Genomic DNA, 24,551 nt, shown 5'->3' with positions numbered 1-24,551 from the left:
GGTTAATCTCTTCCCACTCTCCCCCCTCTTCCCTTCCCTCTGAGATTCATCAGTCTGTTTCATGTTTCCATGCCTGTGGTTTCTGCTCCTGCGTTGAGTGTCTGTCCCCTGGTGGTCAGTGAGTGTCATAGCTACTGGCTGGTCAGCCAGTCAGCCAGTCACTTAGTCTTTTATATATATATAGATATGATCGGGGACTAGTGTCAAATGGTCATTTTGCTTCCAAATAAAAATATGATAATTTTAATTACTACTCAACATGGAGATAACTACTTCTCCTAGCTACTGAAGAGGGTGGAATTAGAATAAATATAGCAGGAAGTGCTTTGAAATGTCAAGAAGACAATTGTAATCAGAATAGCTAGTTGAATACCTAACATGTGATAGCCATTCTGCCAATATTTTACACAGGTTTTCGCATTAAATTCTGTCAACTGACCATAATCCTCACTCTATAATGAGGGAACTTAAAATCTTGCCTAAAGTCATAAAACATAATCAGAATTTGCAGCCAGACCTGCCTAATGGATTTCAAACCCCATTATGATATCTCCCAGTGTAATGAGTTATGGTCATTTCCAGTAGACTCAAGGCTAAGGTGCAGCAAACCATTCTCATTTCTGAGTCTCCCGTAAAACCCAACCCTTTATCCCCTTCTGAGAGCCTCTCATAATCATCCCAAGAAGACAGACAAACGGACCCAATGAGCTGTGAGCCCGCATCCTCCTCCTCGTGAACACGCCGTGTGAGGCCACAGTTCTCCAGCGACAGTTTCTCCAGCAGCTTGAAGTCCACGTCATTCCCGATGCCAATGGTAAAAATGCAGATTTGGCCTCGGGTGGCCTCCTTAGTGTTGTTGAGAATCTTGAGGGTGTGGGTCTCCCCGACAGTGGGTTTCCCATCCGTCAGGAAGATGATGAGGGACACGGTGCGGTCTCCAATGTCATTGTGAGCCACGTAGTTGTTGAGCAGCCTGATGCCCCTCTGCAGGGCCCCATTGATGTCTGTGCCTGTGGGACCAAAACGGGACAGCTCAAGCTTGTGTTCATCTCCCTAACCTGGCTGCACATTCATGGTTGTGGTTTACTCACAACTGTTCAAGAATTAGCAGGAGTGACATGTGGAGAGGGGAGGAAGAAGCCCTCCAGGCATATGGGGTGATTCTAAGTTACATGGCCCATCTAGAAACTTGGCAACTGTTTGCTAAGTACTTTAAACATTTTAACTCATTTTATCCTAATAACAACTGCATTTATTATCCCCATTTAACAAATGAGGAAATGGGGGCCTAGAGAGATTAGATGACTTGTGGATGGTGGAGCTGAATTCAAATCCAGCAATCTGACTTCAGAAACTATGCTCCCAACCATGTTTCACATCTTTGAGAGGAGCAGATTTATTTTCTGTCAACCTGCAGAGGTTGGGGCAATGAAGTGCCAAGAAAAAATAAAGGGAACCATAAGGTTTCTAAGGTTTGGATTCCAAAAGAACGTAATACACACCAACCGTTTGCTAAAGCTTTAGCCCCACCTCCACATAACATTTTAATTGTAATGTGAATGTAACATACATATGTCAGGGGCTATGCTAGAAGCTGGGGGATATACGAAGATGAAGAGTTTCTCTCATCAAGGACTATACAGCCTTGTCAACTTCCTGCCATAGATCAATGCTATAACATTGCATTAAATCTAATCTAGTATTTCTCCCATCAACTGGTAAAAGTGTTCCTAAATATCACTGTGGTAGAGACTGGTAGGAAACCCCATTGTAAGTCAAAGTTCAGTCTAAGGAATATAAAGTTCCAAATGAAATTCATGTGGGAAATTAGAACTTTGACTTGGAGAGGGAATGATGAATCTAAGACAGATGGAAACTCTCAATGGAAGAAGACTGAACTGGATGTGTCATGGGTTTCCAGATGACCACCAAAGCAGAATAACTGAGATAACTAGAAATGGTGTCTCTGTAAATGGCCTTTAAGAAAGTGGGGAGGGCCCTGGCCAGTGTGGCTCAGTAAGTTGGAGTGTCATCCTGTGCATGGAAAGGTTGTGGGTCTGATTCCTGGTCAGGGCACAAACCTAGGTTGAGGGATCAGTCCTATGTGGGGTGTGAACAGGAGGGAACCGATTTATGTTTCTCTCTCACATCAATGTCTCTCTCTCTCTCTTTCTCTCTCTCTCTCTCTCTCTCTCTCTCTCTCTCTCTCTCTCTCTCTCCCTTCTCCTCTCTCTAAAATTGATAAACATATACTCAGCTGGGGCTTTAAAAAAAGAAGAAAGAAAGGAAAAAAGGAGGGAGTGGTCAGGATCAGTTCCAACAAACACTCCAATATTGAGCACCTGTCATGTGTCCATTGTATTAATGATGAAGTTGACAGCACGAGTAAGACCCAGGCCCTGAGTTGAAGGAACTTACATCTAGCACAGCTGGGTAACATTAGCATACTATTCTGATAATCTCGTTTTCTTAGAATTATGTATGACCTTTCCCTCCTCTGCACACTAACCTGGAACCAAAGTGTGCAAAGACTCGGAGCCCATCACACTTCCTATCCACGGCCTCTCACAGGCCCCTGGGATTCCTGCTCTGCTCATGTTTCAGCCCCGCTGAAGGGACTAAAGTGCAGTGGTGCAGTCCCTCCTGCTGCTTCCTAAGGTGCTAAGATTCAAGCACACAACACACTGCCTCATCTAGTTGGCTTTAATTCCACACCCTAAAACAATTTACAAATCCTGCTTCATTGCTCGGGATCCGTGAGATAAACCAGGAAAGGTTCCAAACCCTATCAGGTATTTCCCCCCCATTAACTTACCTGACCATCTTAGTCCAGGCCTGGAAGAGGAGAATTTACAGAATCGGTGTTCAGAGAAACCTAAGCTTCTGGGAAAGTGCTCAGCGTTATCTCCTTTCCCGTGATAGCTTCAGCATTCAAATCATCGTCTCTTGGCAGAAAATTTAGCTACTCACTTATTATCACGTCAAGCTAATGTGAAAAGAAGGACTCATATTTACCTCCGGTGGGCGACATGTGGTGAATGTAGACTTTGCCGTCTCTGATATTGTTGGGAGTCACTGATACCAAATGGTCCTTCCACACTTTGATCCGGTTGGAAAATCCAATGATATTGAAGTGATCCTGGGGTCGGAGGTCATGGAGGATTGTGAAGAGGGCATCCTTGGTCTAGGCAAACGCAAAACCAAAATCAGTCACATCAACTGCATTAGTCCACATGTCCACTGACTTAGAAACTGCGCACCCTGCACAAAGTCAGGATTAAAATTAAGTGCTGACTATGTAAAGGGCACTTGGATAAATGTCCAAGTAACAATTATTTGCTTTATATCTATTTCCCTTACTATACTGTAAGCACTTTTTAGGCACGTTCCACTCATCTTTGTAAACTCACGACATTCAGGAGTTACTAGAAAGATTTAGTGAATGAATAAATAAATGAATGGGCAGACATTTCATTAATTAGAAGATCAAAAGTACAAATAAAAAATGCTGTAGGAATTTTAAAAAGTGAAAAAACTGGGCCTGAGTGACATTAGAAAACTTCACTGAGAAGCAGGAGTATGAGGTTTAAAGGAACTGGGTAACGTGATAGGGAGGGAGGGCATTCTGCAAGGAGCAAAGAAGATAAAGGAGATGGTTCAAGCAAAGCAAAGAGGTGATACAGGTGAGTCTGGACGTGCTGAGTGGATAAGAGGTATGGGAAAGAGACATGACTTGTGGAAAGAAAAGAAAGACCATATGAAACTGAAAACAGAAAAGTCCTAGAAGAGTTTCTAAAATAATCAACCCTGTGTTGAAAGAAAGCATTGCCTTCTCTAAACAGCATTGTTGTTAGTTATTTAAAGAGATTCATGATATGAAGCAAGGAGGCCTCATTACATAATTGCCTTAACACTGACATCTGGCACCTTTTACAGGGATTAAGACCACAGACTTCAGAGCAGACAGTCTGAGTTTGACCCTATCAGGTGTCCTCAAACTATGGCCCGCGGGCCACATGCGGCCCGCCGAGGACATTTATCCGGCCCGCCGGGTGCCGCTGCCTGTCCTGCTTAGCAGCCGACTCGTCCCAGCCCGCAGTGCGCATAGGAATTTGTTCATAGTTTTTTTTTTTAAACTATAGTCCGGCCCTCCAACGGTCTGAGGGACAGTGAACTGGCCCCCTGTTTAAAAAGTTTGAGGACCCCTGCCCTAGATCATCACGTATCTCTGGGTGGCCCTGGGGCTCTGGGTAGTAAGTCCTATCACTATCCTTTCGCACTGTGCCTAAGTTATCCCACCTGTAAAAGCAAAACAGTAACAGTGCCACCTCATCAGGTTGTCACGAGGATTAAATCAGTTACTATCAGAAAGTATTCATAACAGGGCCAGGCACACAGTAAGTTATACACGTGTCTGCTCTTACTTGCTGGTGGGTGGGAAGTAGCAGAATCAAAGAGAAAGAGTAACATTTTCTAAGGAAATATAGGTTTACCTTGAAAATATTTTATAGGTCTTTTCCCAGATTCTTTAGCCTTTGCTTTCTATAACCGGCTCAGTCAGTGCTGCCCCCTCACGCTGCACTTCTCCCGCTCTGTGAAACAGTCATGACTTCTTTTCCCTTCTGAATGTCCCCTCTCCCTCTCCCTAGTCTTACTCTTCAATCCTGTATCCAACTGCTCACTCTAACATCCCATCGTCCAACCCTCAGATGTCATAGGAACCTTAAAAGCCACTCTAGAAAACTAACCTGGATGTACTTATTTTTAAATCTGTATATTACATTCTTTTAGTAAATGTACAGGGTTTGTAGCCTGAGCAAACAGATGTTCGCTTAACATTCTCCTTGTGGATCCTAACGGAGTGAATGAAGTTGTGCCTTAATTTCCCCCAGTCTTCATTCCCAGGTCGAGAAAGCAGTGGAGTGTAATGAGATCATTCGCAGCATAATAATGATGACATTGGCAGCTAACTTTTCCTGGGAGCCTCTTACTCCCCAGGTATTATGTCAAGTGCCAGATCTTTCCATATGAGGATGTGATGGACCCATTTAATCCTCCCACAACCCATCCAATGTAGAGTGAGTATTAATATTCCCATTTTACAGGCGAAGCGGCTGAGGAATGAAAGAGTTAATTAAGCATCATGCCCTATGGGATCCTGGATGAAGATCCAGGAAGTCAGACTCCAGAGCCAACTCTGACACCAGCAGCAGTGGAATCTCAGCCCCAAGATGCTGGTGCTGAGCGTGCTCTAAGTTATACCCCTTACAATGTGCAGCTCATTTTGGGATTCCTTCCAGGTCCCTGCATATTGATGGGCTCTGCTTATTTCTTTGTTTCTTTCACTTGGTTTCTGGCAGCAATTAATGGATTCATTTCCTATAACATCCTTGCAGAAAGCATCCACCCAGGGATGAGAACAAAGAACCCATTTTATTAAATTCATCCTCACATCCTACAGAGGGTTGTCCCGCCCACCCCACCCCCACCCCCAACTGCCCCCAGTTCTTCCATGAGAAAGAATGGCGATGGCGGGGCTTATTTTCATTCAGTCTTGGAATCCTCCTCTAGTCTCTGTTCTCTCCTCTGGTGCAGGGCCGTTCCTCCTTCTAACCCATCACCCTGGGTTGTTCAGAGGACAGACTCACTGGCAGCCAAATTTCCTGTCCTCTCCCAACCCTGACTCCCACCTTCAGGAAACGTGTCTAAGGATCTTAGGAAAATAAGCAGATTCCACACGCAGAGTTTGTCAGCCCGGTCTGGATGCCGTTTAAAGTATCTGTGCAGCTCTCTCCTCCGGCTTGCCTGGCTTCACGCCGGATGCCTCCTCTCAGAACAGTCCGCCTGGCCGTGGCTGGCCTCCTTCTCAGACCAGCCTGGGATGCCGATGCTCTCGGCCCCCTCACACTACGTACTTCCCCGTGGCCAATGACTGCATGACTGACTTCCACGCTTACCTTCAGAGCTCACCACTCTCATGAGGTCCAGACTAAAGGGCCAGCCATAGGTCCTGCATGGCCCACAGGCACTCAGGTTCAACATGTTGAAGACTGGAAGCTCTGCCTCTCTCCCCAGACCTTTCCTCCTCTGCTGCCGCTCCCAGCCAGGGGTCCAGGTCAGAAACCAGACATCATGTTGCAGCTTCCTCCTGCCCGCCCCTGCGCCTCATGCCCTTGGGCCCATCTCTTCTTGTAAACCCCTCTCTTCCTAAACATCCCTGAGACGGTAATCTGGGCTCAGGCCACTTCTGCCCTAGATTGATAACAGATTATTTTCTTCTTTCCCATTTTTTCTTAATACAAAAAAAAAAAGATTCATTTTTTAAAAAAAGATCAGAAGAAAAACATATGACTCACAAAATTCCCCTCACCTAGACAGCTGTTGTACTACATAATCCTTCAGAAACCTTCCTGTGTGTGTAATTAAAGTAAAATGGGTTCATACATCATGCTATAACATTTTTATTTACTATATCACATACAGTTTTGATGCCCATGGATAAAGGTCTACATATTTTAATGGTGACACTATATTCTACCATACGCATATACCACAATTAAATATTTTGAATATTTATTTATTATTTTCTTCATCCTCACCCAAGGATATTTTTTCCATTGATGTTTTGAAAGAGTGGAGCAAGGGAGGCAGGGAGAGGAGGAGACAGAGGAGAAGAGAGAAAAAGAGCAGAGAGAGAGAGAGAGAGAGAGAGTACATGGATTAGTTGCCTCCTGCACGTGCCGGGGATCGAACCTGCAACCCAGGTATGTGCCCTTGACTGGGAATTGAACCCGCGACCTTTTGGTATGCAGAGCAGCACTCTAACCACTGAGCAACACCGGCCAGCGCAATATTTTGCATATTTAGACAGTACTTCTACGAAACTCAGTATTCACATATATTTGTGCCATTGTTATTTTCTTAGGATAAACTCGCTACACAGAAATGGTGTGACCAAGGGCTGTACTTTTAAAGGGCCTGTCCTCACATTGCTGCCAGAGTTATATTTTTGATCCTTCTCAGCATTTAGTTCTGGGCTTACACATCGTTTCCTAAGAAAAGTCCTTCTTGTCTCCTCACCACCACCCCACTGTTCTCTCAAGCATGGCACCCTGTTCTTTTCCTTCACAACACTTACAGAGAGAATGTAATTACATATTTGTGCATTTACTCTTCTATCCAACTCAATCCTATGCTTCTGAGTACAGAGACTTGTTCCATTTTGTCACTCTATCTTAATGCCCAGCAGTGCCTGAACACGTCATGGATGCCTGATGCATGCCTCCTGAGTAAGTGAATGGGGAGTAATTGTCTGTCTGTCACTTAGATAGGGGGGCTGCTCAAGACAGCTGTCCCCTTGCCCTTCCCCACCTCCCAGCATGGTATTTCACACATTGTAGGCTTTCAGTGGGTGTCTGGTGAATGAGTAAATAAGAGAGCGGTAGAATTCTACTAAGTGAACACAAAGGAAGGGAGACACGCCCCTGCCCTTGAGAACCTACAGCAGAGAATACTGAGAATGAGGATGTGTAGAAATCATGGACCCGACTGACAAAATAAATAAATCTGATAATTACAATAAGCAGATGTGGGTGGAGTGCCCTAAGTGTTGATACTGATGGCATCAGCCAGGGAACTGGCAACACTTTGCCTCCTCCCCCTTCTTTCAATTTAGAGCCAACACAACCCCAGTGTGAGCATCAGACAGGCTCGGCGTCATTCCCAGCAGAAGGACTAGACCTCCGGAAAGTCTGAAGGTCCACAGCTGTGACAAGGCAACAACAAGCAGTGGCCATCTCTGAGACAACACCATTGGGAGCCCAGCTCTAGGCACTTGGAAAGATTCCCATTGCTCCCTGTTGGAGCTCAGAGCTGGCCAGGCACTCAGAAGATTGTTATTTGTTTAGCTGCTGGGTCCTTAGGAATCCTTAAATAGTGTGCTGAAGACCTTCTGAGGGCCCCGCTTGGCTCCTTTGGCGATATTCTTCCCCTATTCTGATGGATATTCTGCTTTCAGAATAGTTGTCCAAGCCTCTCCACCCTCCTCCCCTTAGCCCAGCAACTACAGATTCCTTATGACCTTGTAAGGCCACAGCTGCAACTTAACCTTACATGAACCAAAGCAAGACAGGCCAGCGGGCTCAGAGTTGCTCCTTTTCCAGATGCATTAGGACCTTTTGGATGGCCTTCCACCCTCATCCCAAGGGGCCTGGACAGAAGCTGCCACTGATGCTTGCAGCCACCACCATCCATTAACCCTTTACAGGCTCCTACCCCCTCCCTAGAAGGGCTGGTGGCCCTAGGAATTCTGCATCCTGTAGCAGGCTTAGAAGGCAAGCAGACAGTGAGTGTCCAGATAGAAGAGTAAATGTGAGTAGGCTTAAGCTGATATTTCTGCATGGTGTGTTTATATGCTGAAGATTAACAGAAGCCGAGTCAAACATTTCCCAAGAGCACAGTCCAGAGAACAGGGCAAGAACATCCCAGAAAGATCAAAGGAAGCCCAGAAAGGCAGAGAATGTGTAATCCTGGCTAGTCTGAGGCAAAGGGGTATCCATTGAGGGGTTGGACTGCATCTCCTTACGGTCCCTCTCAAACTCAGGATGGTAGCTGCAGACTCTGCAAGTGAAGGCAACAAACTGAGCTGGTCACCCCACCCCACAATGCCCTCCAACTAACCTGACCTGGAGGAAAAGATACTGGATACCCAGCATATTGTGTCCTTGGACTTATTCCCCTGTCCCCAAAGCTCCACCTAGTGGCCTTGCATTTTGGGAAGAAGTTGGCCTGCTGGAGACAAGCAACCCCAAAATGCACCACTTGGAGTAATGATACCCTGAAATTAACTTGCTAATAGGTGACCACAAGAGTCTGTGGAAATGTGTTCCTTAAAAGTCTTTGAAAATAAGCATATAACATTTATGATTGTACATATTGTATAGAGTTCAACTGGGGGTAAGGGTCTGATTAGTGAGGAGGGCTAAAAGTCTGGCCCTAGATGGTTTGGCTCAGTGGATAGAGTGTCAGTCTGGGGACTGAAGGGTCCCGGGTTCGATTCTGGTCAAGGGCACATGCCTAGGTTTCGGGCTCAATCCTCAGTGCGGGGCGTGCAGGAGGCAGCCAATCAATGATTCTCTCTCCTCTTTGATGTTTCTATCTTTCTCTCCCTTTCCCTTCCTCTCTGAAATCAATAAAAATATTATTTTTTTAAAAAAGTAATTAAAAAAAATAAAAGTCTGACATTGTAAGATCACATTCACTCTTTGGGACCATAAGAAAAGGCTCCAGGAAGTTACCATCTTCACTCATCTTTATGTGGGGACAAGGATAGGCCTTATGTGGAGACAGGTTTAGGTCACTGCATCCAATAGTAGGTGGTAAGCCTGTCATGGAGGAGTTAGTAAATCTTGGGGAGAGACGGTGACGGGGAAGAGGCAGGAAAACCAAACCCTGTATCTATAGAAAGAAGAAGAATATGCACGTAGGTGTCTGGCTAAGGAAGAAAACAGAATTCTTAAAGAGATCAGCTAGCAAGAGGTCCCGCGAGTCTCCTCTGGGTATGTGCCAGTCCCAATGGCACCCGTCCACAGGCAGCTGGTATCCACACACTGCCTGCCCATCCAACAGGGCAATTTGCAAGCACTGGTCCATCAGCAGAAGGGACCTTTACAACATTCAGATTACATTTGAAGTGAGGGAAATAAAAAGGTACACAAATGCAACTAATACATGAAAAGGACCCACTTCCTTTACTATTTAGGAGTGAAGAAGTAGCTAGGCCTGAATGCAGGCCTTAGACAAGACTCCTTTTAATCCTGGCTATTTACAATCACAAAGAACAGGGTCACTTCTCTGCTAGAAACTATTTTACAGTGATGAATTCCTCTTCTTATATGTACTTTCCTTGGGTTAAAAGGAGGAAAAGTATTCCTTTTGTAAACAGTGTCTTAGAAGTTAATTCCAGCTCTGCCTTAGGTTTATTATTAATAAAGTCCTTTAATCTCTGTGCATTTAAATGTTTTCAGGAACAAGGCAGGATATAAATAAACAAAACTATACTCTCTGTTTCAGGTTCTCCATTCATTCAATAGGGTTGGCAATGGTCCTTGTTCTAGTGGATCTTCGGGGTGGGGGGTGGGGGAATTATGCAGTCTCCTCCGATGTGTCTGTAGGAAGGAGCAGAGCTGGCCCCTGGAGACGCAGCCCCTGTCCACTCTGTGCTCACGCTGCCCCTTGTGGTGCTACTATTAGGGAAGGGGCAGCTCTGTCTTGGGCACTTTGGGCCCCTGCATCAAGCTGTAGGGGTACCTACCGCTGCCTTCCTCTCCCCGTTCCCTACAAAACTGAGCCCAAGCAGCTGCAGGCTCTTGGCACAGCCCTCAAGGGGTAAGCATTCCACTGTGCTAACTGCCATGTCGGGAGTGGCCATGAAACATTTCCCGAGTAGAGAAGCATTACACAAAAAGACCCTCAGAGTGAGCTGTGAATGGAGCCCATGAAAGCTCAGCTGCCTGCCCACTCCTTGCTACCACTGTCGGGGTGCCCGTTTGATGCAGCTTTTCTCAAATATTTCTGTATCTGCATCAGACCACACTGGAAAGGAACTAACTCTGACACAAAAGGCTTTTGTACCACAAACCCTGGGTTGTTGGGCATAATACAAGGGGAGCTTATGACATCATAGAAGAAACTCAAATTCAAGGGTATTAGATATTAGCCATCCTATGTTTTCAGCAGAATGGCTGTGCTGTTCTCCTAAGCAGTCCTATCACTTGCCTCATTCTAAAATGTTTACCATGGAGTTGACATTTTTTCTTTCATTGGTTCACACAGTCCTTTTAAATGAACCATCATCTATGATGGAAAGTTGAAAATAATCCAACAATGAAATCTAAGACCTTCTAAAAGTCTGATCTGAGCCATGAAAGAATCATGATCAATAGATATAGACCATAAAAACAGCCCTAAGTTTCTGAGAAGACATTGGGAAATGGAACATGCTCAATAGTAACTTAAGCTGCAGGTCAGCCTTCTCCCTTGCGTAGGTGGGTAGAGATAATGGACACTGGTGGGGGAAAGGGAGGTATATCTGTTTTGTCCTCCTCTTAGTCTGTAGTTCTTCCTGATGCCAGCAGGGGAAGCCCTTAGTGCCCAGCATGTCCTGCTCCTAGTTGGTAGGATGTCACTGTAGTCTTTCTATTTGAAGCAAAAAACAGAAACACAAAATAGCCTGGGACTCCATCAAAATTTGCAACACCAGATCCTCACTGCAACCTTAAACTACCTAAGTCCACGATGAGGAGAATGGATACATCCACCATCCCAGCATCTCTCCACCATTCCACAGGCATCCATGCATGGCACTATCCCAAGTCACCCTGGAGTCCATGGGTACCAATTACACTTGGAGTATTTCAAGATCATGGTATTTCAGGGTCACAAAATTATTCAGCAAAATGTAGTAGAACCTTATATTTACACTAGAGGCCTGGTGCACGAAATTCGTGCATGGGGGGCGGGGAGTGTGTTCCTCAGCCCAGCCTCCATCCTCTCCAAACTGGGACCCCTCGAGGGATGTCCGACTGCCCTTTTAGGCCTGGTAGGATTGGGCCTAAACAGGCAGTTGGACTTCCCTCTCACAATCCAGGACTGCTGGGTCTAAACTGCTTGCCTGCCTGCCTTCCTGATTGTCCCTAACTGCTTCTGCCTGCCAGCCTGATCACCCCCTAACCACTCCCCTGCCAGCCTGATTGATGCCTAACTGCTCCCCTGCCAGACTGTTTGCCCCTAACTGCACTCCCCTGCAGGCCTGGTCACCCCTAACTGCCCTCCCTTGCAGACCTGGTCCCCCCAACTGCTCTCCCTTGCAGGCCTGGGTCCACCCCAAATGCCCTTCCCTGCAGGCCCAGTCACCCCCAACTTCCCTCCTCTGCTGGCCTGGTCATCCCTAACTGCCCTCCCCTGCAGGCTTGATCACCCCCAACTGCCCTCCCCTGCTGGCCATCTTGTGGAAGCCATCTTGCATCCACATGGGGGCAACCATCTTTGACCACATGGGGGCAGCAATTTTGTGTGTTGGAGGGATGGTCAATTTGCATATTACTCTTTTATTAGATAGGACAGAGGCCTGGTGCACGGGTGGGGGCCAGCTGGTTTGCCCTGAAGGGGGTCCCAGATCAGGGTGGGGGTTCCTTTGGGACATGGGCAGCCTGGGTGAGGGACCTGTGGTGGTTTGCAGGCCAGTCACGCCCCCCAGTGACCCAAGAGGAGGCCCTGGTATCTGGGATTTATTTATCTTCTATAATTGAAACTTTGTAGCCTTGAGTGAAGGCCTAGGCCAGCCAGGGTGTGCGAAAAGCTTGCCTTCCTCCATTACCGGGGAAACCCAAGCCTCCTGCTCACTCCGTGGCTGCAGCCATCTTGGTTGGGTTGATTTGCATACTTGCTCCTGATTTGTTAGTGGGCGTGGCTTGTGGGTATAGCGCAGGTATGGTCAATTTGCATATCACTCTTTTATTAGGTAGGACTAGAGGCCCAGTGCACATATTTGTGCACTGATGGGGTCCCTCGGCCTGGCCTGTGGGGATCAGGCCGAAACCAGCTCTCCGACATCCCCTCAGGGGTCTCAGATTGTGAGAGGGCGGTTCTCGGGTGATGCACCCTGGAATCGGGCTCCCTCCTCTCTGGTTCTGGGTGTGTCACCCGAGAACTGCAGCTGCCAAGTCACCGCTGCTCGGCAGCTTCTGCCCCCTGGTGGTCAGTGCACATCATAGCTATTGGCCAGTCAGCCAATCGCTTAGGCTTTTATATATATAGACGCTTCAAGTCTTTCAATAATTTGAAAGAAAGTTTTCTGAAATCTTATTGTGACTGACCCACCAAGTAATCAGATTTTTAAAAAATTCCAACTTCCCTGGCCAGTGTGCCTCAGTGGTTGGGCGTCAACCCATGGACCAGGAGGTCAAGGTTTGATTCCCAGTCAGGGAACATGCCAATCTCCAGTGGGGGGTGTGCAGGAGGCAGCTGATCAATGATTCTCATCAGTGATGTTTCTATTCCTCTCTCCCTCTTCCCTCTTCTCTCTGAAATAAAGAAAAACATATAAGCTTAAGCAACCAGAATGACTGGAATGACCGGAACAACCGGTCGCTATGATGCACACTGGCCACCAGGGGTCAGACACTCAATGCAGAAGCTGCCCCCTGGTGGTCAGTGCACTCCCGCAGCCAACCTCCCCTGGCTGGCCAACCTCCCGCAGTCCCTCCACCCTGCCAGCAGGCCCCAATTGCCTGATTGAGCCGGGACCTGGGCTGGGACGGGGAACCAAGGGTGGGTATTGGCAGATGCGGCCCCTTTCCCAGGGGGGCCGAGGGCCGGCTCCCTCCTAGGGGCCAGCGGCCAACCTCCCATGCCCCATACCTCCCCCAGGCCAACAGGCCCCAATCAGCCTGCACCCGCCCACCACAGTGGCGGCACGGCAGCGAGGGAAGGAGGAGGGTGGGAGGCGGGGAACCGCGTGATGGCAGGGCACTGACAATGGCAGTGTTGGTGTCCAGTGTCCGTTCCTTCCATGCCTGGCCCAGCGACCGTCGCCACCTCTCCAGCCCGGCCCTCATCAGCCTGGCCCCGATTGTCCCTGATCGCCAGCCAGGCCTAGGGACCCCACCCGGGCATGTATTTTGTGTACCAGGCCTCTAGTATCTATATACATTGAGTGGCCAGATTATTATGATCTCTCAATGCATAATAATCTAGCCATTCAATGTATATCCTATATAATAAAAGGCTAATATGCAAATTGTCCCCTCGACCAGGAGTTCGATCAGCAGGCAGGCTGGCCAACTGCCATGTCCCCTCCCCCTGGCCAGGCTGGCCGGACCCCCCCCCCCCATGCATGAATTCATGCACCAGGCATATATATATATATATATATATACATATATATATATATATATATATATATATATGTATGTATGTATATTGAGTGGCCAGATTATTATGTGTTCAGAGATCATAATAATCTGGCCACTCAGTGTATATAAAAGCCTAAGCGACTGAATGACCAAACAACTGAACAACCAGTCGACTGGTTACTATGACGTGCACTGACCACCAGGGGGCAGACGCTCAATGCAGGAGCTACCCCCTGTAGTCAGTGCACTCCCACAGTGGGAGCACTGCTCAGCTGACCAATGGGTGCCAGATGCTGGGCTCACGGCTGGCAAGTGCAACTGCGGTGGTGCAAGCCTCTCCCGCCTCCACAGCAGCACTACTGAGTGGCAGTGGCTGCAGGTGCAGCAGGGCCGGGGTGAGAGGGAGTGGCGCGGCGCCCAGCCTGGACTCGGGCTCCTCCCTGGGCGCCTGCTGCTTCATGCACTACTACATCCCCCGAAGGGTCCTGGATTGTGAGACGGCGCAGGCCAGGCTGAGGGACCCCACCAGTGCACAAACCCGTGCACTGGGCCTCTAGTTTAAAAATAAAATAAAAACAAAAATTCCAACTTGAAGAACTAGGTGATAAATTGAGTGGAAAGGGCCATTTCTCCACTATATCTATGTCTATATAATTATTATACTGAAAAAAAAAATCTAGCAATAGATTGGTTTCAGAAAAGAAACCAAAAGCTTAAAAAATGATGTTACTCCATTGACTAGAGAGTAAGTGTGCTCTGTGAGCTTGTGTATATTCCTAAAAGGAATGAATGATTACACAATGCCCAGTTCCTCTGGTTGCCACTCTGCCATAAACATCTCCTGAAATGAACCACACTATAGAATTTATGTTAAAAATAAAAAATGTAAACTATAAGAAACAAACTATCCAAAAGAGGTGTCTCACTCAAGTTTGAGGAATCTTTTTGAAAGAAAAAGAAACTCTTGCCCTAGCTGGTTTGGCTCAGTGGATAGGGCATTGGCCTGCAGACTCAATGGCACATGCCTGGGTTATGGGCTTGATACCCAGTAGGGGGTGTACAAGAGGCAGCAGATCAACTATTCTTTGTCATCATTGATATTTCTATCTCTCTCCTTTCCTCTCTGAAATCAATAAAAAATATATTTTTTTAAAAAAGGAAAACTATTTTTCTACTGCTCAAACTGTTGTTTTTTTAAGAAAGAGCAGAAATGAGTAAGCTTCTTTATATACATGGAAAATTTGGGATAGAAGTCATCATATCTTCCAATATTTTAAAACAGTTTAGTAAATGCTAAATATTAACTTAAAATTTCACCTGGAACTAAATATAGAAAAAAATCTATTTCTTTAGTCTCCATATTTTAATATTCACAAATTATAAAGAGCATATTTTCTAAATTAAGCAAATCATAGGGCTCCTGTATTCAAAAATATATTATTTTAAAGCTATTATAATTTCATTTACTGTTTGAGTTCTAATTTCAAATGTTCTTGAAATGCAGTACTGTGATAGATTATATTGCAATTCTGGTCCTAATTACCTATTCACATATGCTTACATAATCTGTGCAAAAATATAAGATGGTTGTTTCTTCAAATCAAAAGAAAAGCACCTTTTTAGTAAAGGTTCAGGTCTAATTACCAATATTACTCCAGGATGGGTTTTAAAAGAGAATGCTTGTTAAAGACTACATCCTCGCTAAATTTAGACTTACCTTAAAAAAAAGTCTGAATAATAAAATATTAGAACATCTTTTGCAATGTAAACATAACTAAATTTCATTAGTCTTTGTGTTTAAATAACATTATTCTAACTTGAGAAGCAAATTCTCTCGCATGTTATCATTCTGGCTAATATGAAGATTCATTACCTAATGTTTTGACTTTGCTTTGACAAGTATATCAAACATTTACTTAATAATGTAATTGTACATTTTTCTAAAAAGCTGTTTGCCAATAACATGTCTTTGCTTCTTATGACATATTAAGCACATCTATTTTTCATGCTTGATGTGTAAATAACCTAAGACTCTAAACAGTTTTCTTTTCACTTCTCTTCACATGGAACATTAGTTCTTCACCAGGATTTGCCCTCACTATCGATCTTATACGTCTCATTCTAGAATAGAGCCAAGACTAGAGCCTTACCACCTCTATCTCTATGCTCCAGGCAGTCATCAGCTCTAACAGGAAGTAAATAAGAGGATGCTGTGACCAAGAGAAGTTCACCTGAGTTTACAGATCTCCTTTGCAATCCGTGTCCTTTAGCCATGTTCTGACTCATCTGCTGACTAACATGATTGAGTTGTTGGTCCCTAGGGCCTGGTCTGAATTCTGAAATTGATATTGCCCAACTAACTGCATATTTGGATTCTGGAGCCCTGCCTGTTTCATTCTACAGATTATTTATTTATTTATTTATTTATTTATTTATTTATTTGTTTTTTGTGGCTGACTCCCTGGCTTGTCCTATGACCTGTTCAATTTTCCCTTACGTATGAGTTCTCATGATTCCTGCTTCCCTGCTGTAAGTGCTCCCTATGCTACTCGCTATAATTCCCCTCCCCCCAAGGATGTGCCTTGACAAACATCAAGAACATAATAGAAAGATATGAAGAGGTTGTGGAAAAGTCATGCTAAATAGGAAACAGTGGAACAATTATCAGCACCTGTAGATTGTATATGTAGGAAAATATTTAGAGGAAGTGAAGTCAGCTCCATCAGACAGGGAGAGTGAAGATTCTGGAGAGCTGAGGGTCCAGAGTAGAGATGGCAAGACTTTTCTTCATCCATTAAGTCACTGCAGGTGCAGTTCTTTAAAGGAACCAGCTTTGTGGAAGGGTCTCACTCAACTCCACACCTCTGAGAGCACAAGCTCTCATCCTCATTCCACATGGGTGTGAAAACCTCAGGCCTTAGGACATGGAGACGGGCACCTCTCCTGGGGGAACAATCACTTATCCCAGGTGCTCACCACTTTACTTCTCTGTTCCCTTTTCATTCGTAGAATGTGTGGTGCTCTTTGCTTACTTACCAGTTCCGCCGTGCACTTAAAGGACTTGCTGTAATTTACCTGCCTCTCTCAATGTTCATATCAGGATGGTTTTCAAAATATTACCAGAACTTTTCAGCTATAACATATTCACTGTTGTTTTATGCCTTTCTTCATATTTTTCCCCAACCAAGAATTCATTCCCTCCTTTCCTGACCAGAAAATTGTATCCCATCTTCAAAAATGAGTTTCTATGTCAACCTCCATCATAAATCGCTTGTTGACTACCTCAAGCTCTTTCCCCTCCCTAAAATTCTTCCCACCATCTACGTGGCCGGTTGGATTTGATTAACCTATAAGTGTTCCATGTTTCTTTTTGCAGCAAAATCCTAAGGTCCTTAATTAAAGTGACTTAAATATGATGCTTTTCTTGATGTCACTGTCTCCTGCCTCCATGTTTCTGCACATGCTAGCCATACTCCCCCCTTCTTATCCCACCCACTTGACAAACTTTTAAAATACCATAGAATCACTCAACTATCCCCTCCTCTGAGAAGCATTCAATATTCCCTATTCTACCCATAAAAACAACGGGTCAGCACTCTCAATGTGCCTTGACTATATCTCTGTAATAGTAGCATTTTGCCTATGATTTTCACAAGACTTTCCTTTTCCTCCAGCCCTCCTGAGAGAAAAGGTTGTGTCTTTTATTTATCTTTGTATCTCCTATGTCTAGTACCTATCCCATAGCATATAATCAATATTTATTGCATTCTTTGAGAATCTGAAGGCTGGAGTTACAGCCAAGATGGGATCCTGAGGGCGGCGAGTCAGGTGTCCTGAGGAAGAGAAGGGATAGCTGCCCTATCGGCATGGCAGCTCTTAGGGATTTCAATCAGCCAGCCAAGGGGATGGCATCCCAGGAATGACTCCACTTTCAGACATTCTGATAAGCACTTCCACATTTGTTATCTCATTCAATTCTCTTTGATTTACACAGTTTATCTCCTTGTTACTTATAGCCAAAGTTTCCTTTGGGGCCCTATCTAGCCCTATACAGAGAAATTCTGCCCATCTCCATTCCAGACTTGAGTGCAAAATTAGGAAGCCATTTGGAAGGGGAAGCTAAGCTCTTCAATGGTTTCAGAAGCTGAAAACAAGGCTGCAACCTGAACAGATAAAGCAGGAGTATTCAAAGCTCTACATTGTTCATTTCTTCTTTCTGTGAGAGCCACATAAAGCCTTCATTCAGAGATCCTCAACATTTTTTAAACATGACCTCATTTGGGTAAACTTTAACTGCCTCAACAAAAAATTTTGAATGGGTACCTCCAATTTATTTTAAACTATCTATACTAATACTAGAGGAATATGCAAATTATCCAGGATGCCATCACGACTGTTCAGCAGGGTGGGCGGGGCTGTGGTCCTGCAGGGCAGGACTCTGGGTCTCGTGCAATTTTGTCCTGTCCAGGCAGACTCCCCCACAGTCCCACAGCCCCACAGCCAAATCCCAACGTGGACCCAGGGTTTATTAAACTTTACTGGAGCTGCTCCCCACACCCTCACCCCCTGCCCCAGGACCGCACTGCCTACAGCAGAGTGCCCGGGCAGCCTCCTGACAGGTGGGTGGCCAGGGAGAGCTGAGTGGGGCAGGGGCAGCAAGGAGCCACAGAGGGGCAGGGTGTCTGGATCCAAGTTCCTGGGGGTCTGAGGAGAGCACCTGACAGAAGCCTGGACTGCAAAGAAGGAAGAGAAAGTGGCCAAGGGGAGCTCTTCCAATCCCCCTGCACGGACACCCTACCCCAGCCCCTGCACCTCCGGGGGTATGAGGAGACTGACCGAATGGGGAGAAGACCCAGACTTGGGGGTAGCCACAGCCCACACCTCTGACTCCCAATCTCTTCCCCCACCACCCCTGCCAGGGGCGCCTACAACAATAGCATGCCAGCGATGACCTGTCAGTGCCCCTGAGGCACCTGGTGCCCGCGGCCACCTCTGCCAGGCCCCCTCTGCTGGGGTCGGGCATGCCTCTCCTCCCTACAACTCCAGACCCAGGTGGAGGCAGGCCCGAGCAGCCCCCCAGGGTCAGACCCATCCCCCCTGACAGCAGTGGTGCCATCTCTGCAGCAGAAGCACAATGAACCTCGCCAGGGGCTGCAGCTAAACCCGCCCTCCTAGCCCCCCTGGCCCTGCCCAGGCCCAGCCCCCACCCCACTCCAGGATATTGGATCCCTGCCCTGAGCACATACAGCTGCAAAATGGCCACATACAATTTAAAGAATGGTGCCAAGCAGGGAGGTTTGACAGTTACTCCCCCTTTGGCCTTACTGCCCCCCTACCATCCCCCTAACACCCCCCTTGCCAGCACCTCTAGGGACAACCACCACTACAGGGCTGCTGGCCAGAGGCCGCCCCTCCGAGGCCTGCGGAATCCTCTGCAAAGCTTCCATAGCTACAGTCTCAGTAAACAATCATGCCCTCCTCCCCTAATCAGCACCTGCTACCTGCGAGGGTACCCATGGGCTTAAAAATAACAATCCCTTCCTGTTTAGAGATCACTTACTTGATGAAACATTTCTAGGTTTATTAGCTCAGAACCTCCTCATGACAACCCAGTGAGGTAGGCGGAGAAGAGATTACAATTTCCGTGGTATATGGTATGTATTCAGAAATGAAGCTCAGATAGGAAAAGTGTCAAGCCCAGTGGTTCCCAAGGTGCAGCACATGCCCCACGGCGGGGGGGGGGGGGGGGAGGGGGGAAATTTGATTTTAAGTGGGGGCAATTTGAGAATGAGTTAACAGTGAATTTTTTGCATTTCTTATGGTTCTAGGGGACCTCTTTCTACAGCATATCCTACATAATAAAAGGCTAATATGCAAATGACCGAATGGTGGAATGACCGGTCACTATGATGCGCATGGACCACCAGGGGACACACACTCAACGCAGGAGCTGCCCCCTGGTGGTCAGTGTGATCACACAGGGGGAGTGCCACTCAGCCAGAAGCTGGGCTCATGGCTGGTGAGCACAGCGGCAGTGGTGGGAGCCTCTCCTGCCTCCGTGGCAATGCTAAGTATGTCCAACTGACGGCTTAGGCCCAGTAAGCCATTGGTTGGACATCCCCCCAAGGCTCCCAGACTACAAGAGGGTGCAGGCCAGGCTGAGGGACCTGCTCCCCGCCCGCCCCCCCTCCCCGACTGCAAGTGCATGAAAATAATGCACCGGGCCTCTAGTCTATATTATAATCATTAAAAAGCAAATTCTTTAAACAAAAAATCCAAGTTTTCACTGGTGGCCTCAGGGAAAAATAGTGTGTCCTCTGTCCATTATTTATTTCCTCATATTCTGAGTCAGAGTAAAAAAACAAGTTTTCTCTATTGCCTGCTGTTCACCGCCCCAAGTCCCAGATCTGTATTTTGCAATGTATTTCTAAAACACATCTAGTAGTAGCAATGTTTGGACAAAAGCAGCTCAGTAGATCAGAATAAATACTATCAACTGAAATGGTCTCTAGGCATATAACAACCAGTTATCACTCTAGACCAGCAAACTATGGCCTGGTGGTCAAATGCAGACTACTGCCTCTTATTAACAAACACAGTTTAATGGAACATAACACACCCATTTCTTTGCTAATTGCTTATGGCTACCTTTGTGCTAAAATAGCAGAGTTGAGTAGTGATGACAGAGACCATTTAGCCTGCAAAGCTTAAGATATTTTATTCTCTGCCCTTTCAGAAAAAGTTTGCTGACCCTGTTCTAGAAATCCGGAACGGGGGAAGCTAGACATTTCTGTTGCCAACTGGAGCCATGCTGTCAGATGCATACAAAGCCTGTGACCTGGAAAGGTGATGCAGGAGTGCCCAAACCATATCTTGTCCATTTTTATATGTACGATAGCCATGTAGTGCCTACCTCCAGAGGCCCTCCAAATGTCTTAAACACGATCTCGTTTGTTATGCTTGCATCCCTTCTCTGCTGAGCTCCTTCATCTGTTCAGGGAGCTTTTGCCTCCTGACCAAATCACAACTCCCTGAGGCTCTTCTGGGCTCTGCTGGCGTTGTCTGGTATTCTTCCAGGTGTACCTCAGACTGCCCCTCTTTGTTCCCTATCACTTAAAACTTTCTCCATATCCTTATTCCTATTCCAGCATCCTCCCTTTCAAAATGTGGCAGATCCATATGCTCTGGAAGAGGACAGCTAGGATGAATATACCATTAGACATCATTAGACCTCATAGTCACTCACCTCATCTTCACTCTACACCTGTGCCATCACCATGCTTGCATTCAGCTCTCCAATCCAAATCATAAAGGGGAAAGAAGTCTGCATCCCTGTACATGCCCATGATGCTTAACATTAAACAATAAATACTAATAGTTAATTGTATGCATCAGCACAGAATAGGTCCATTCATTTTTCACAACACCGAGCTGCTGGCTGAGGCCTCTCAGGGCAGCCCACTTCTGTGTGCACTCACTGAGATGGGCAGCATTCCACATCATATCACTTGGCATAAGAACAGGTGGAGCCCTAACCGGTTTGGCTCAGTGGATAGAGCATCGGCCTGCGGACTGAAAGGTCCCAGGTTCGATTCCGGTCAAGGGCATGTACCTTGGTTGCTGGCATATCCCCAGTGCGGGGTGTGCAGGAGGCAGCTGATCGAACTTTCTCTCTCATCGATGTTTCTAACTCTCTATCCCTCTCCCTTCCTCTCTGTAAAAAAATCAATAAAATATATTTTAAAAAAAGAACAGGTGGAGCCTGACAGCTTAACAGGTGGTCTGAAGTTATGTTAGGGTCTACAGTGAGGAATGTGTGGTGAAGAGCTTTAGAGTGGGGTAGAGTGGGCATGACTATGAATTTTTCTGCTTATAACTTTGTGTATTTCAGCATAGTTGGGGCATCTTCCTGCCCATCACCTTCTCCTTTATAAAACGGGAATAACATTGCTTTGGATTGCTGAAAGATTACATGAAAAATGTATGCCAAACTTTTAGAATGCTTGATATGTACTAGTCCCTCAATGGTATCTCCTGTGCCTTAAAAAGCATGTGACATTTGATGTTTATGTGCTGGTATGTTTTTCAGCTAACATCATCACCTACTGTATAGGATCTGGGGATATGTACCATGATGATAAAAAAAACAAGATGGTGCTCAAATCCATAGAGTTTATAGACTGTTTGCCTGTCAGGCTACATATAACATGTCCAAATAGCTGTTGGAAGCCCAATTTTGGACAGTGAAGAAGAAACTGGCGCCCCGAAGCACGAGCTAAGCCAGTGCAGGAAGCACAAGCAGCATTCAGGTGGCACTTCTCCATCCAGTTCCCATTTCCCCTGACTTCAATTTGGCAGTTACGGATAAGAAACTTCATGCTTGTTCTTTACCCTCTAAAACTGTCGACTACATTAAATGGAGGAAGGAAGACAACCTTCCAAAAGCTACATGGGAATCTAGAATTGGCAGAGAGTGGCACAGTTAATGAGAATGAGTCTATGAAAGTTACAACATGAAGGCATCTGGTAAAGGATGCATTAGTCTCTGCTGGGTGGCCAAAGAGGGACCTTTAGCCAAGATTCTTAATATGCAGGTGAAAGTAGTAGATCTACCTACAGATTAGGAAAAAGAAAGAGAAGAACATGTAAACCCTGACCAAGGAAAAACGTACCTAATAGACATGTATTCTCTTTGATGTTCCCGAGGACGTGTGTGTTTGCTGGTTAGCTGCTTTAAAAATCCAACTAACAAATAAAAGTTCTGCCCTGATCACATTTTTTGTTGTTGTTGCTCTTCTCAGTTCCCTTCTCTCTGAGAAGCTTTACAAATTCAAGTTGGGAGGCAGAAATATAGCCTGACCCTACTAGTACCAAAGCCATCTCTCAGCACATTCACCAGCAAAAGCACATGGGAGAGAAAACAGAGCCAAGCCATGTGCCATGTGCCAGCAACGTGTGTGTGTGCGTGTGTGTGTTCGTGTGTGTGTGTGTGGTGGGGGGGAGAGGGTGTGGCTGTCAGGGGTGTATCTGTCCCCAGCTGGTTAAGTCTGGCTTCCAGACTTAACCCACAGCTTTGGGTGCTCCCAGGTACTGGTATACTCTTTACTGCGTATACATTTTAAGGTTTTATGATCTTTACAAAACATATAAATCTATTGTTCACATAATTATTAAATACCAACTATGACCTCCATTATAATGAGTACAGTAAAGTATTTCACACCCATCAGAGATGAATGGAGCCAAGAACTCCAGTATAACAGTGAATGATCCTTCATAGCATTTGAGGGGACTTATGACTAATTTCTGATGTTGCCAAATCCATTGACACATTACGAAAGCCTGTGCTTGGGGGTAATTTTCCTCTTCACCAGTGGACATGATATTGCATACAAAAGTCTGCAGAGAGCCAAATAAGCTTTTCACTCAGTGCTGTGGCCTTAGAGAAGCTGAGAGCTGTTAAAATAGTCAGCAGTTTTCAAAACCACTCAAGGCAGCGATGAGCATTAGAAATTGCGTAGAGGCTTCTGACATGTGCTTGGCTGTTCTTGGGTAGTTCTCCTGGAAAGAGGCCATGCTGTAGCTTAGAAGCCAGCAGAGTGCATGCCAGACTTTCAGTGCCTAGCAAGGAATAGGATTTTAATATCCAGGAATGAAGGAAGAGGGGAGAATAACAAAGGAGTGACATCTAGCATTACAATGCTCTTGCACAATGCAAGGAAATCCCTCCTGAAAGGCAGCCTTCTCAGCTGGGTTTTGAAATGTCAAATTGCACTGACCCTGTACCCATTTGTACTTCTATCATTGCATACAGAGTGCTGCTTCCTCGCACTACTACTTGCACTGAGACTCCACAGCCCTGTGGTTTGATTTATAAACTTCAGAGTCAAACCTGGCTTTGAAGTCTCTCCCTGCCATGTACTAGTGAGTTATCTACCTTTGCAAACCCTCCGTTTTTACATCAGTAAAACGGGGATGACAACCAAGTTGTTATAGAAATTAAATATCCTTTTATTCAATAACTTATGTAATACCCTTAGCATAATGTCTAGCATGTTCAAAATGTTCCATGCCATATTTTTAAGACTTACTCAAAGTATTATATCATTAATGGTAAGTCTAGGAGACCTCAGTTTTGCTCATTGGTTTTCTCTATACGACTTTGACAGGATTTATCTCTCTGGAGTTTATTTAGTAAAAATAAATATTGGTAATTCTCCCATCAGAAGTGGAAGAAGACCTTGGGCACCGGTATGGACTGGGTTGGAGGTTAAACCCTAAAGTAACTCAGGCACCTAAAGATGTGAGTCCTTTGAACTGCTGTGGCTTTGGGTAACTAATGGTCTTCGTACGAAGTTGCAGTAGAACTGACCATGCATTTTTACCATTTTGGTGTTTTCTTCATGTTTATTGGGAAGTAATGTAAATATTTTGTTGAGCTCTAAAATAGAAACTATAGAAATTATAATGACAATATAATTTATATTATTTAAAGTTTGATGATATAAAAATAATATTTTTTAATTTGCATTTCTTTATTACTAATATAATTGACTCTTTTTCATAATCTTACTAATCTTCTATTTCTTACTGGTAAATTATTTCATCTTCTTTGACCATTTTCTTATACAAGGTTAT

General features: G+C 45.5%; 1 protein-coding gene across 1 annotated transcript in view; it reads right to left on the bottom strand.

The window, feature by feature from the left end:
- ITIH5 (inter-alpha-trypsin inhibitor heavy chain 5) overlaps nucleotides 1–24,551 on the bottom strand; it is a 100,193-nt gene that overhangs the window by 12,359 nt on the left and 63,283 nt on the right. Inside the window, exons 8-9 of the mRNA XM_080679157.1 lie at nucleotides 3,016–3,184; nucleotides 701–1,010 (exon numbers count right to left, since the gene is read on the bottom strand). Of these exons, the coding sequence (XP_080535283.1) occupies nucleotides 701–1,010; nucleotides 3,016–3,184 (479 nt within the window). The remainder of the gene's footprint in view (nucleotides 1–700; nucleotides 1,011–3,015; nucleotides 3,185–24,551) is intronic.

This window comes from Plecotus auritus, assembly GCF_963455305.1.
Source record: "Plecotus auritus genome assembly, chromosome: 1".
In the NCBI taxonomy this organism is placed as follows: Eukaryota; Metazoa; Chordata; class Mammalia; order Chiroptera; family Vespertilionidae; genus Plecotus; species Plecotus auritus.
Note: the sequence above shows the minus strand (reverse complement) of the source record. Positions and strands in the feature narration are given on the sequence as shown.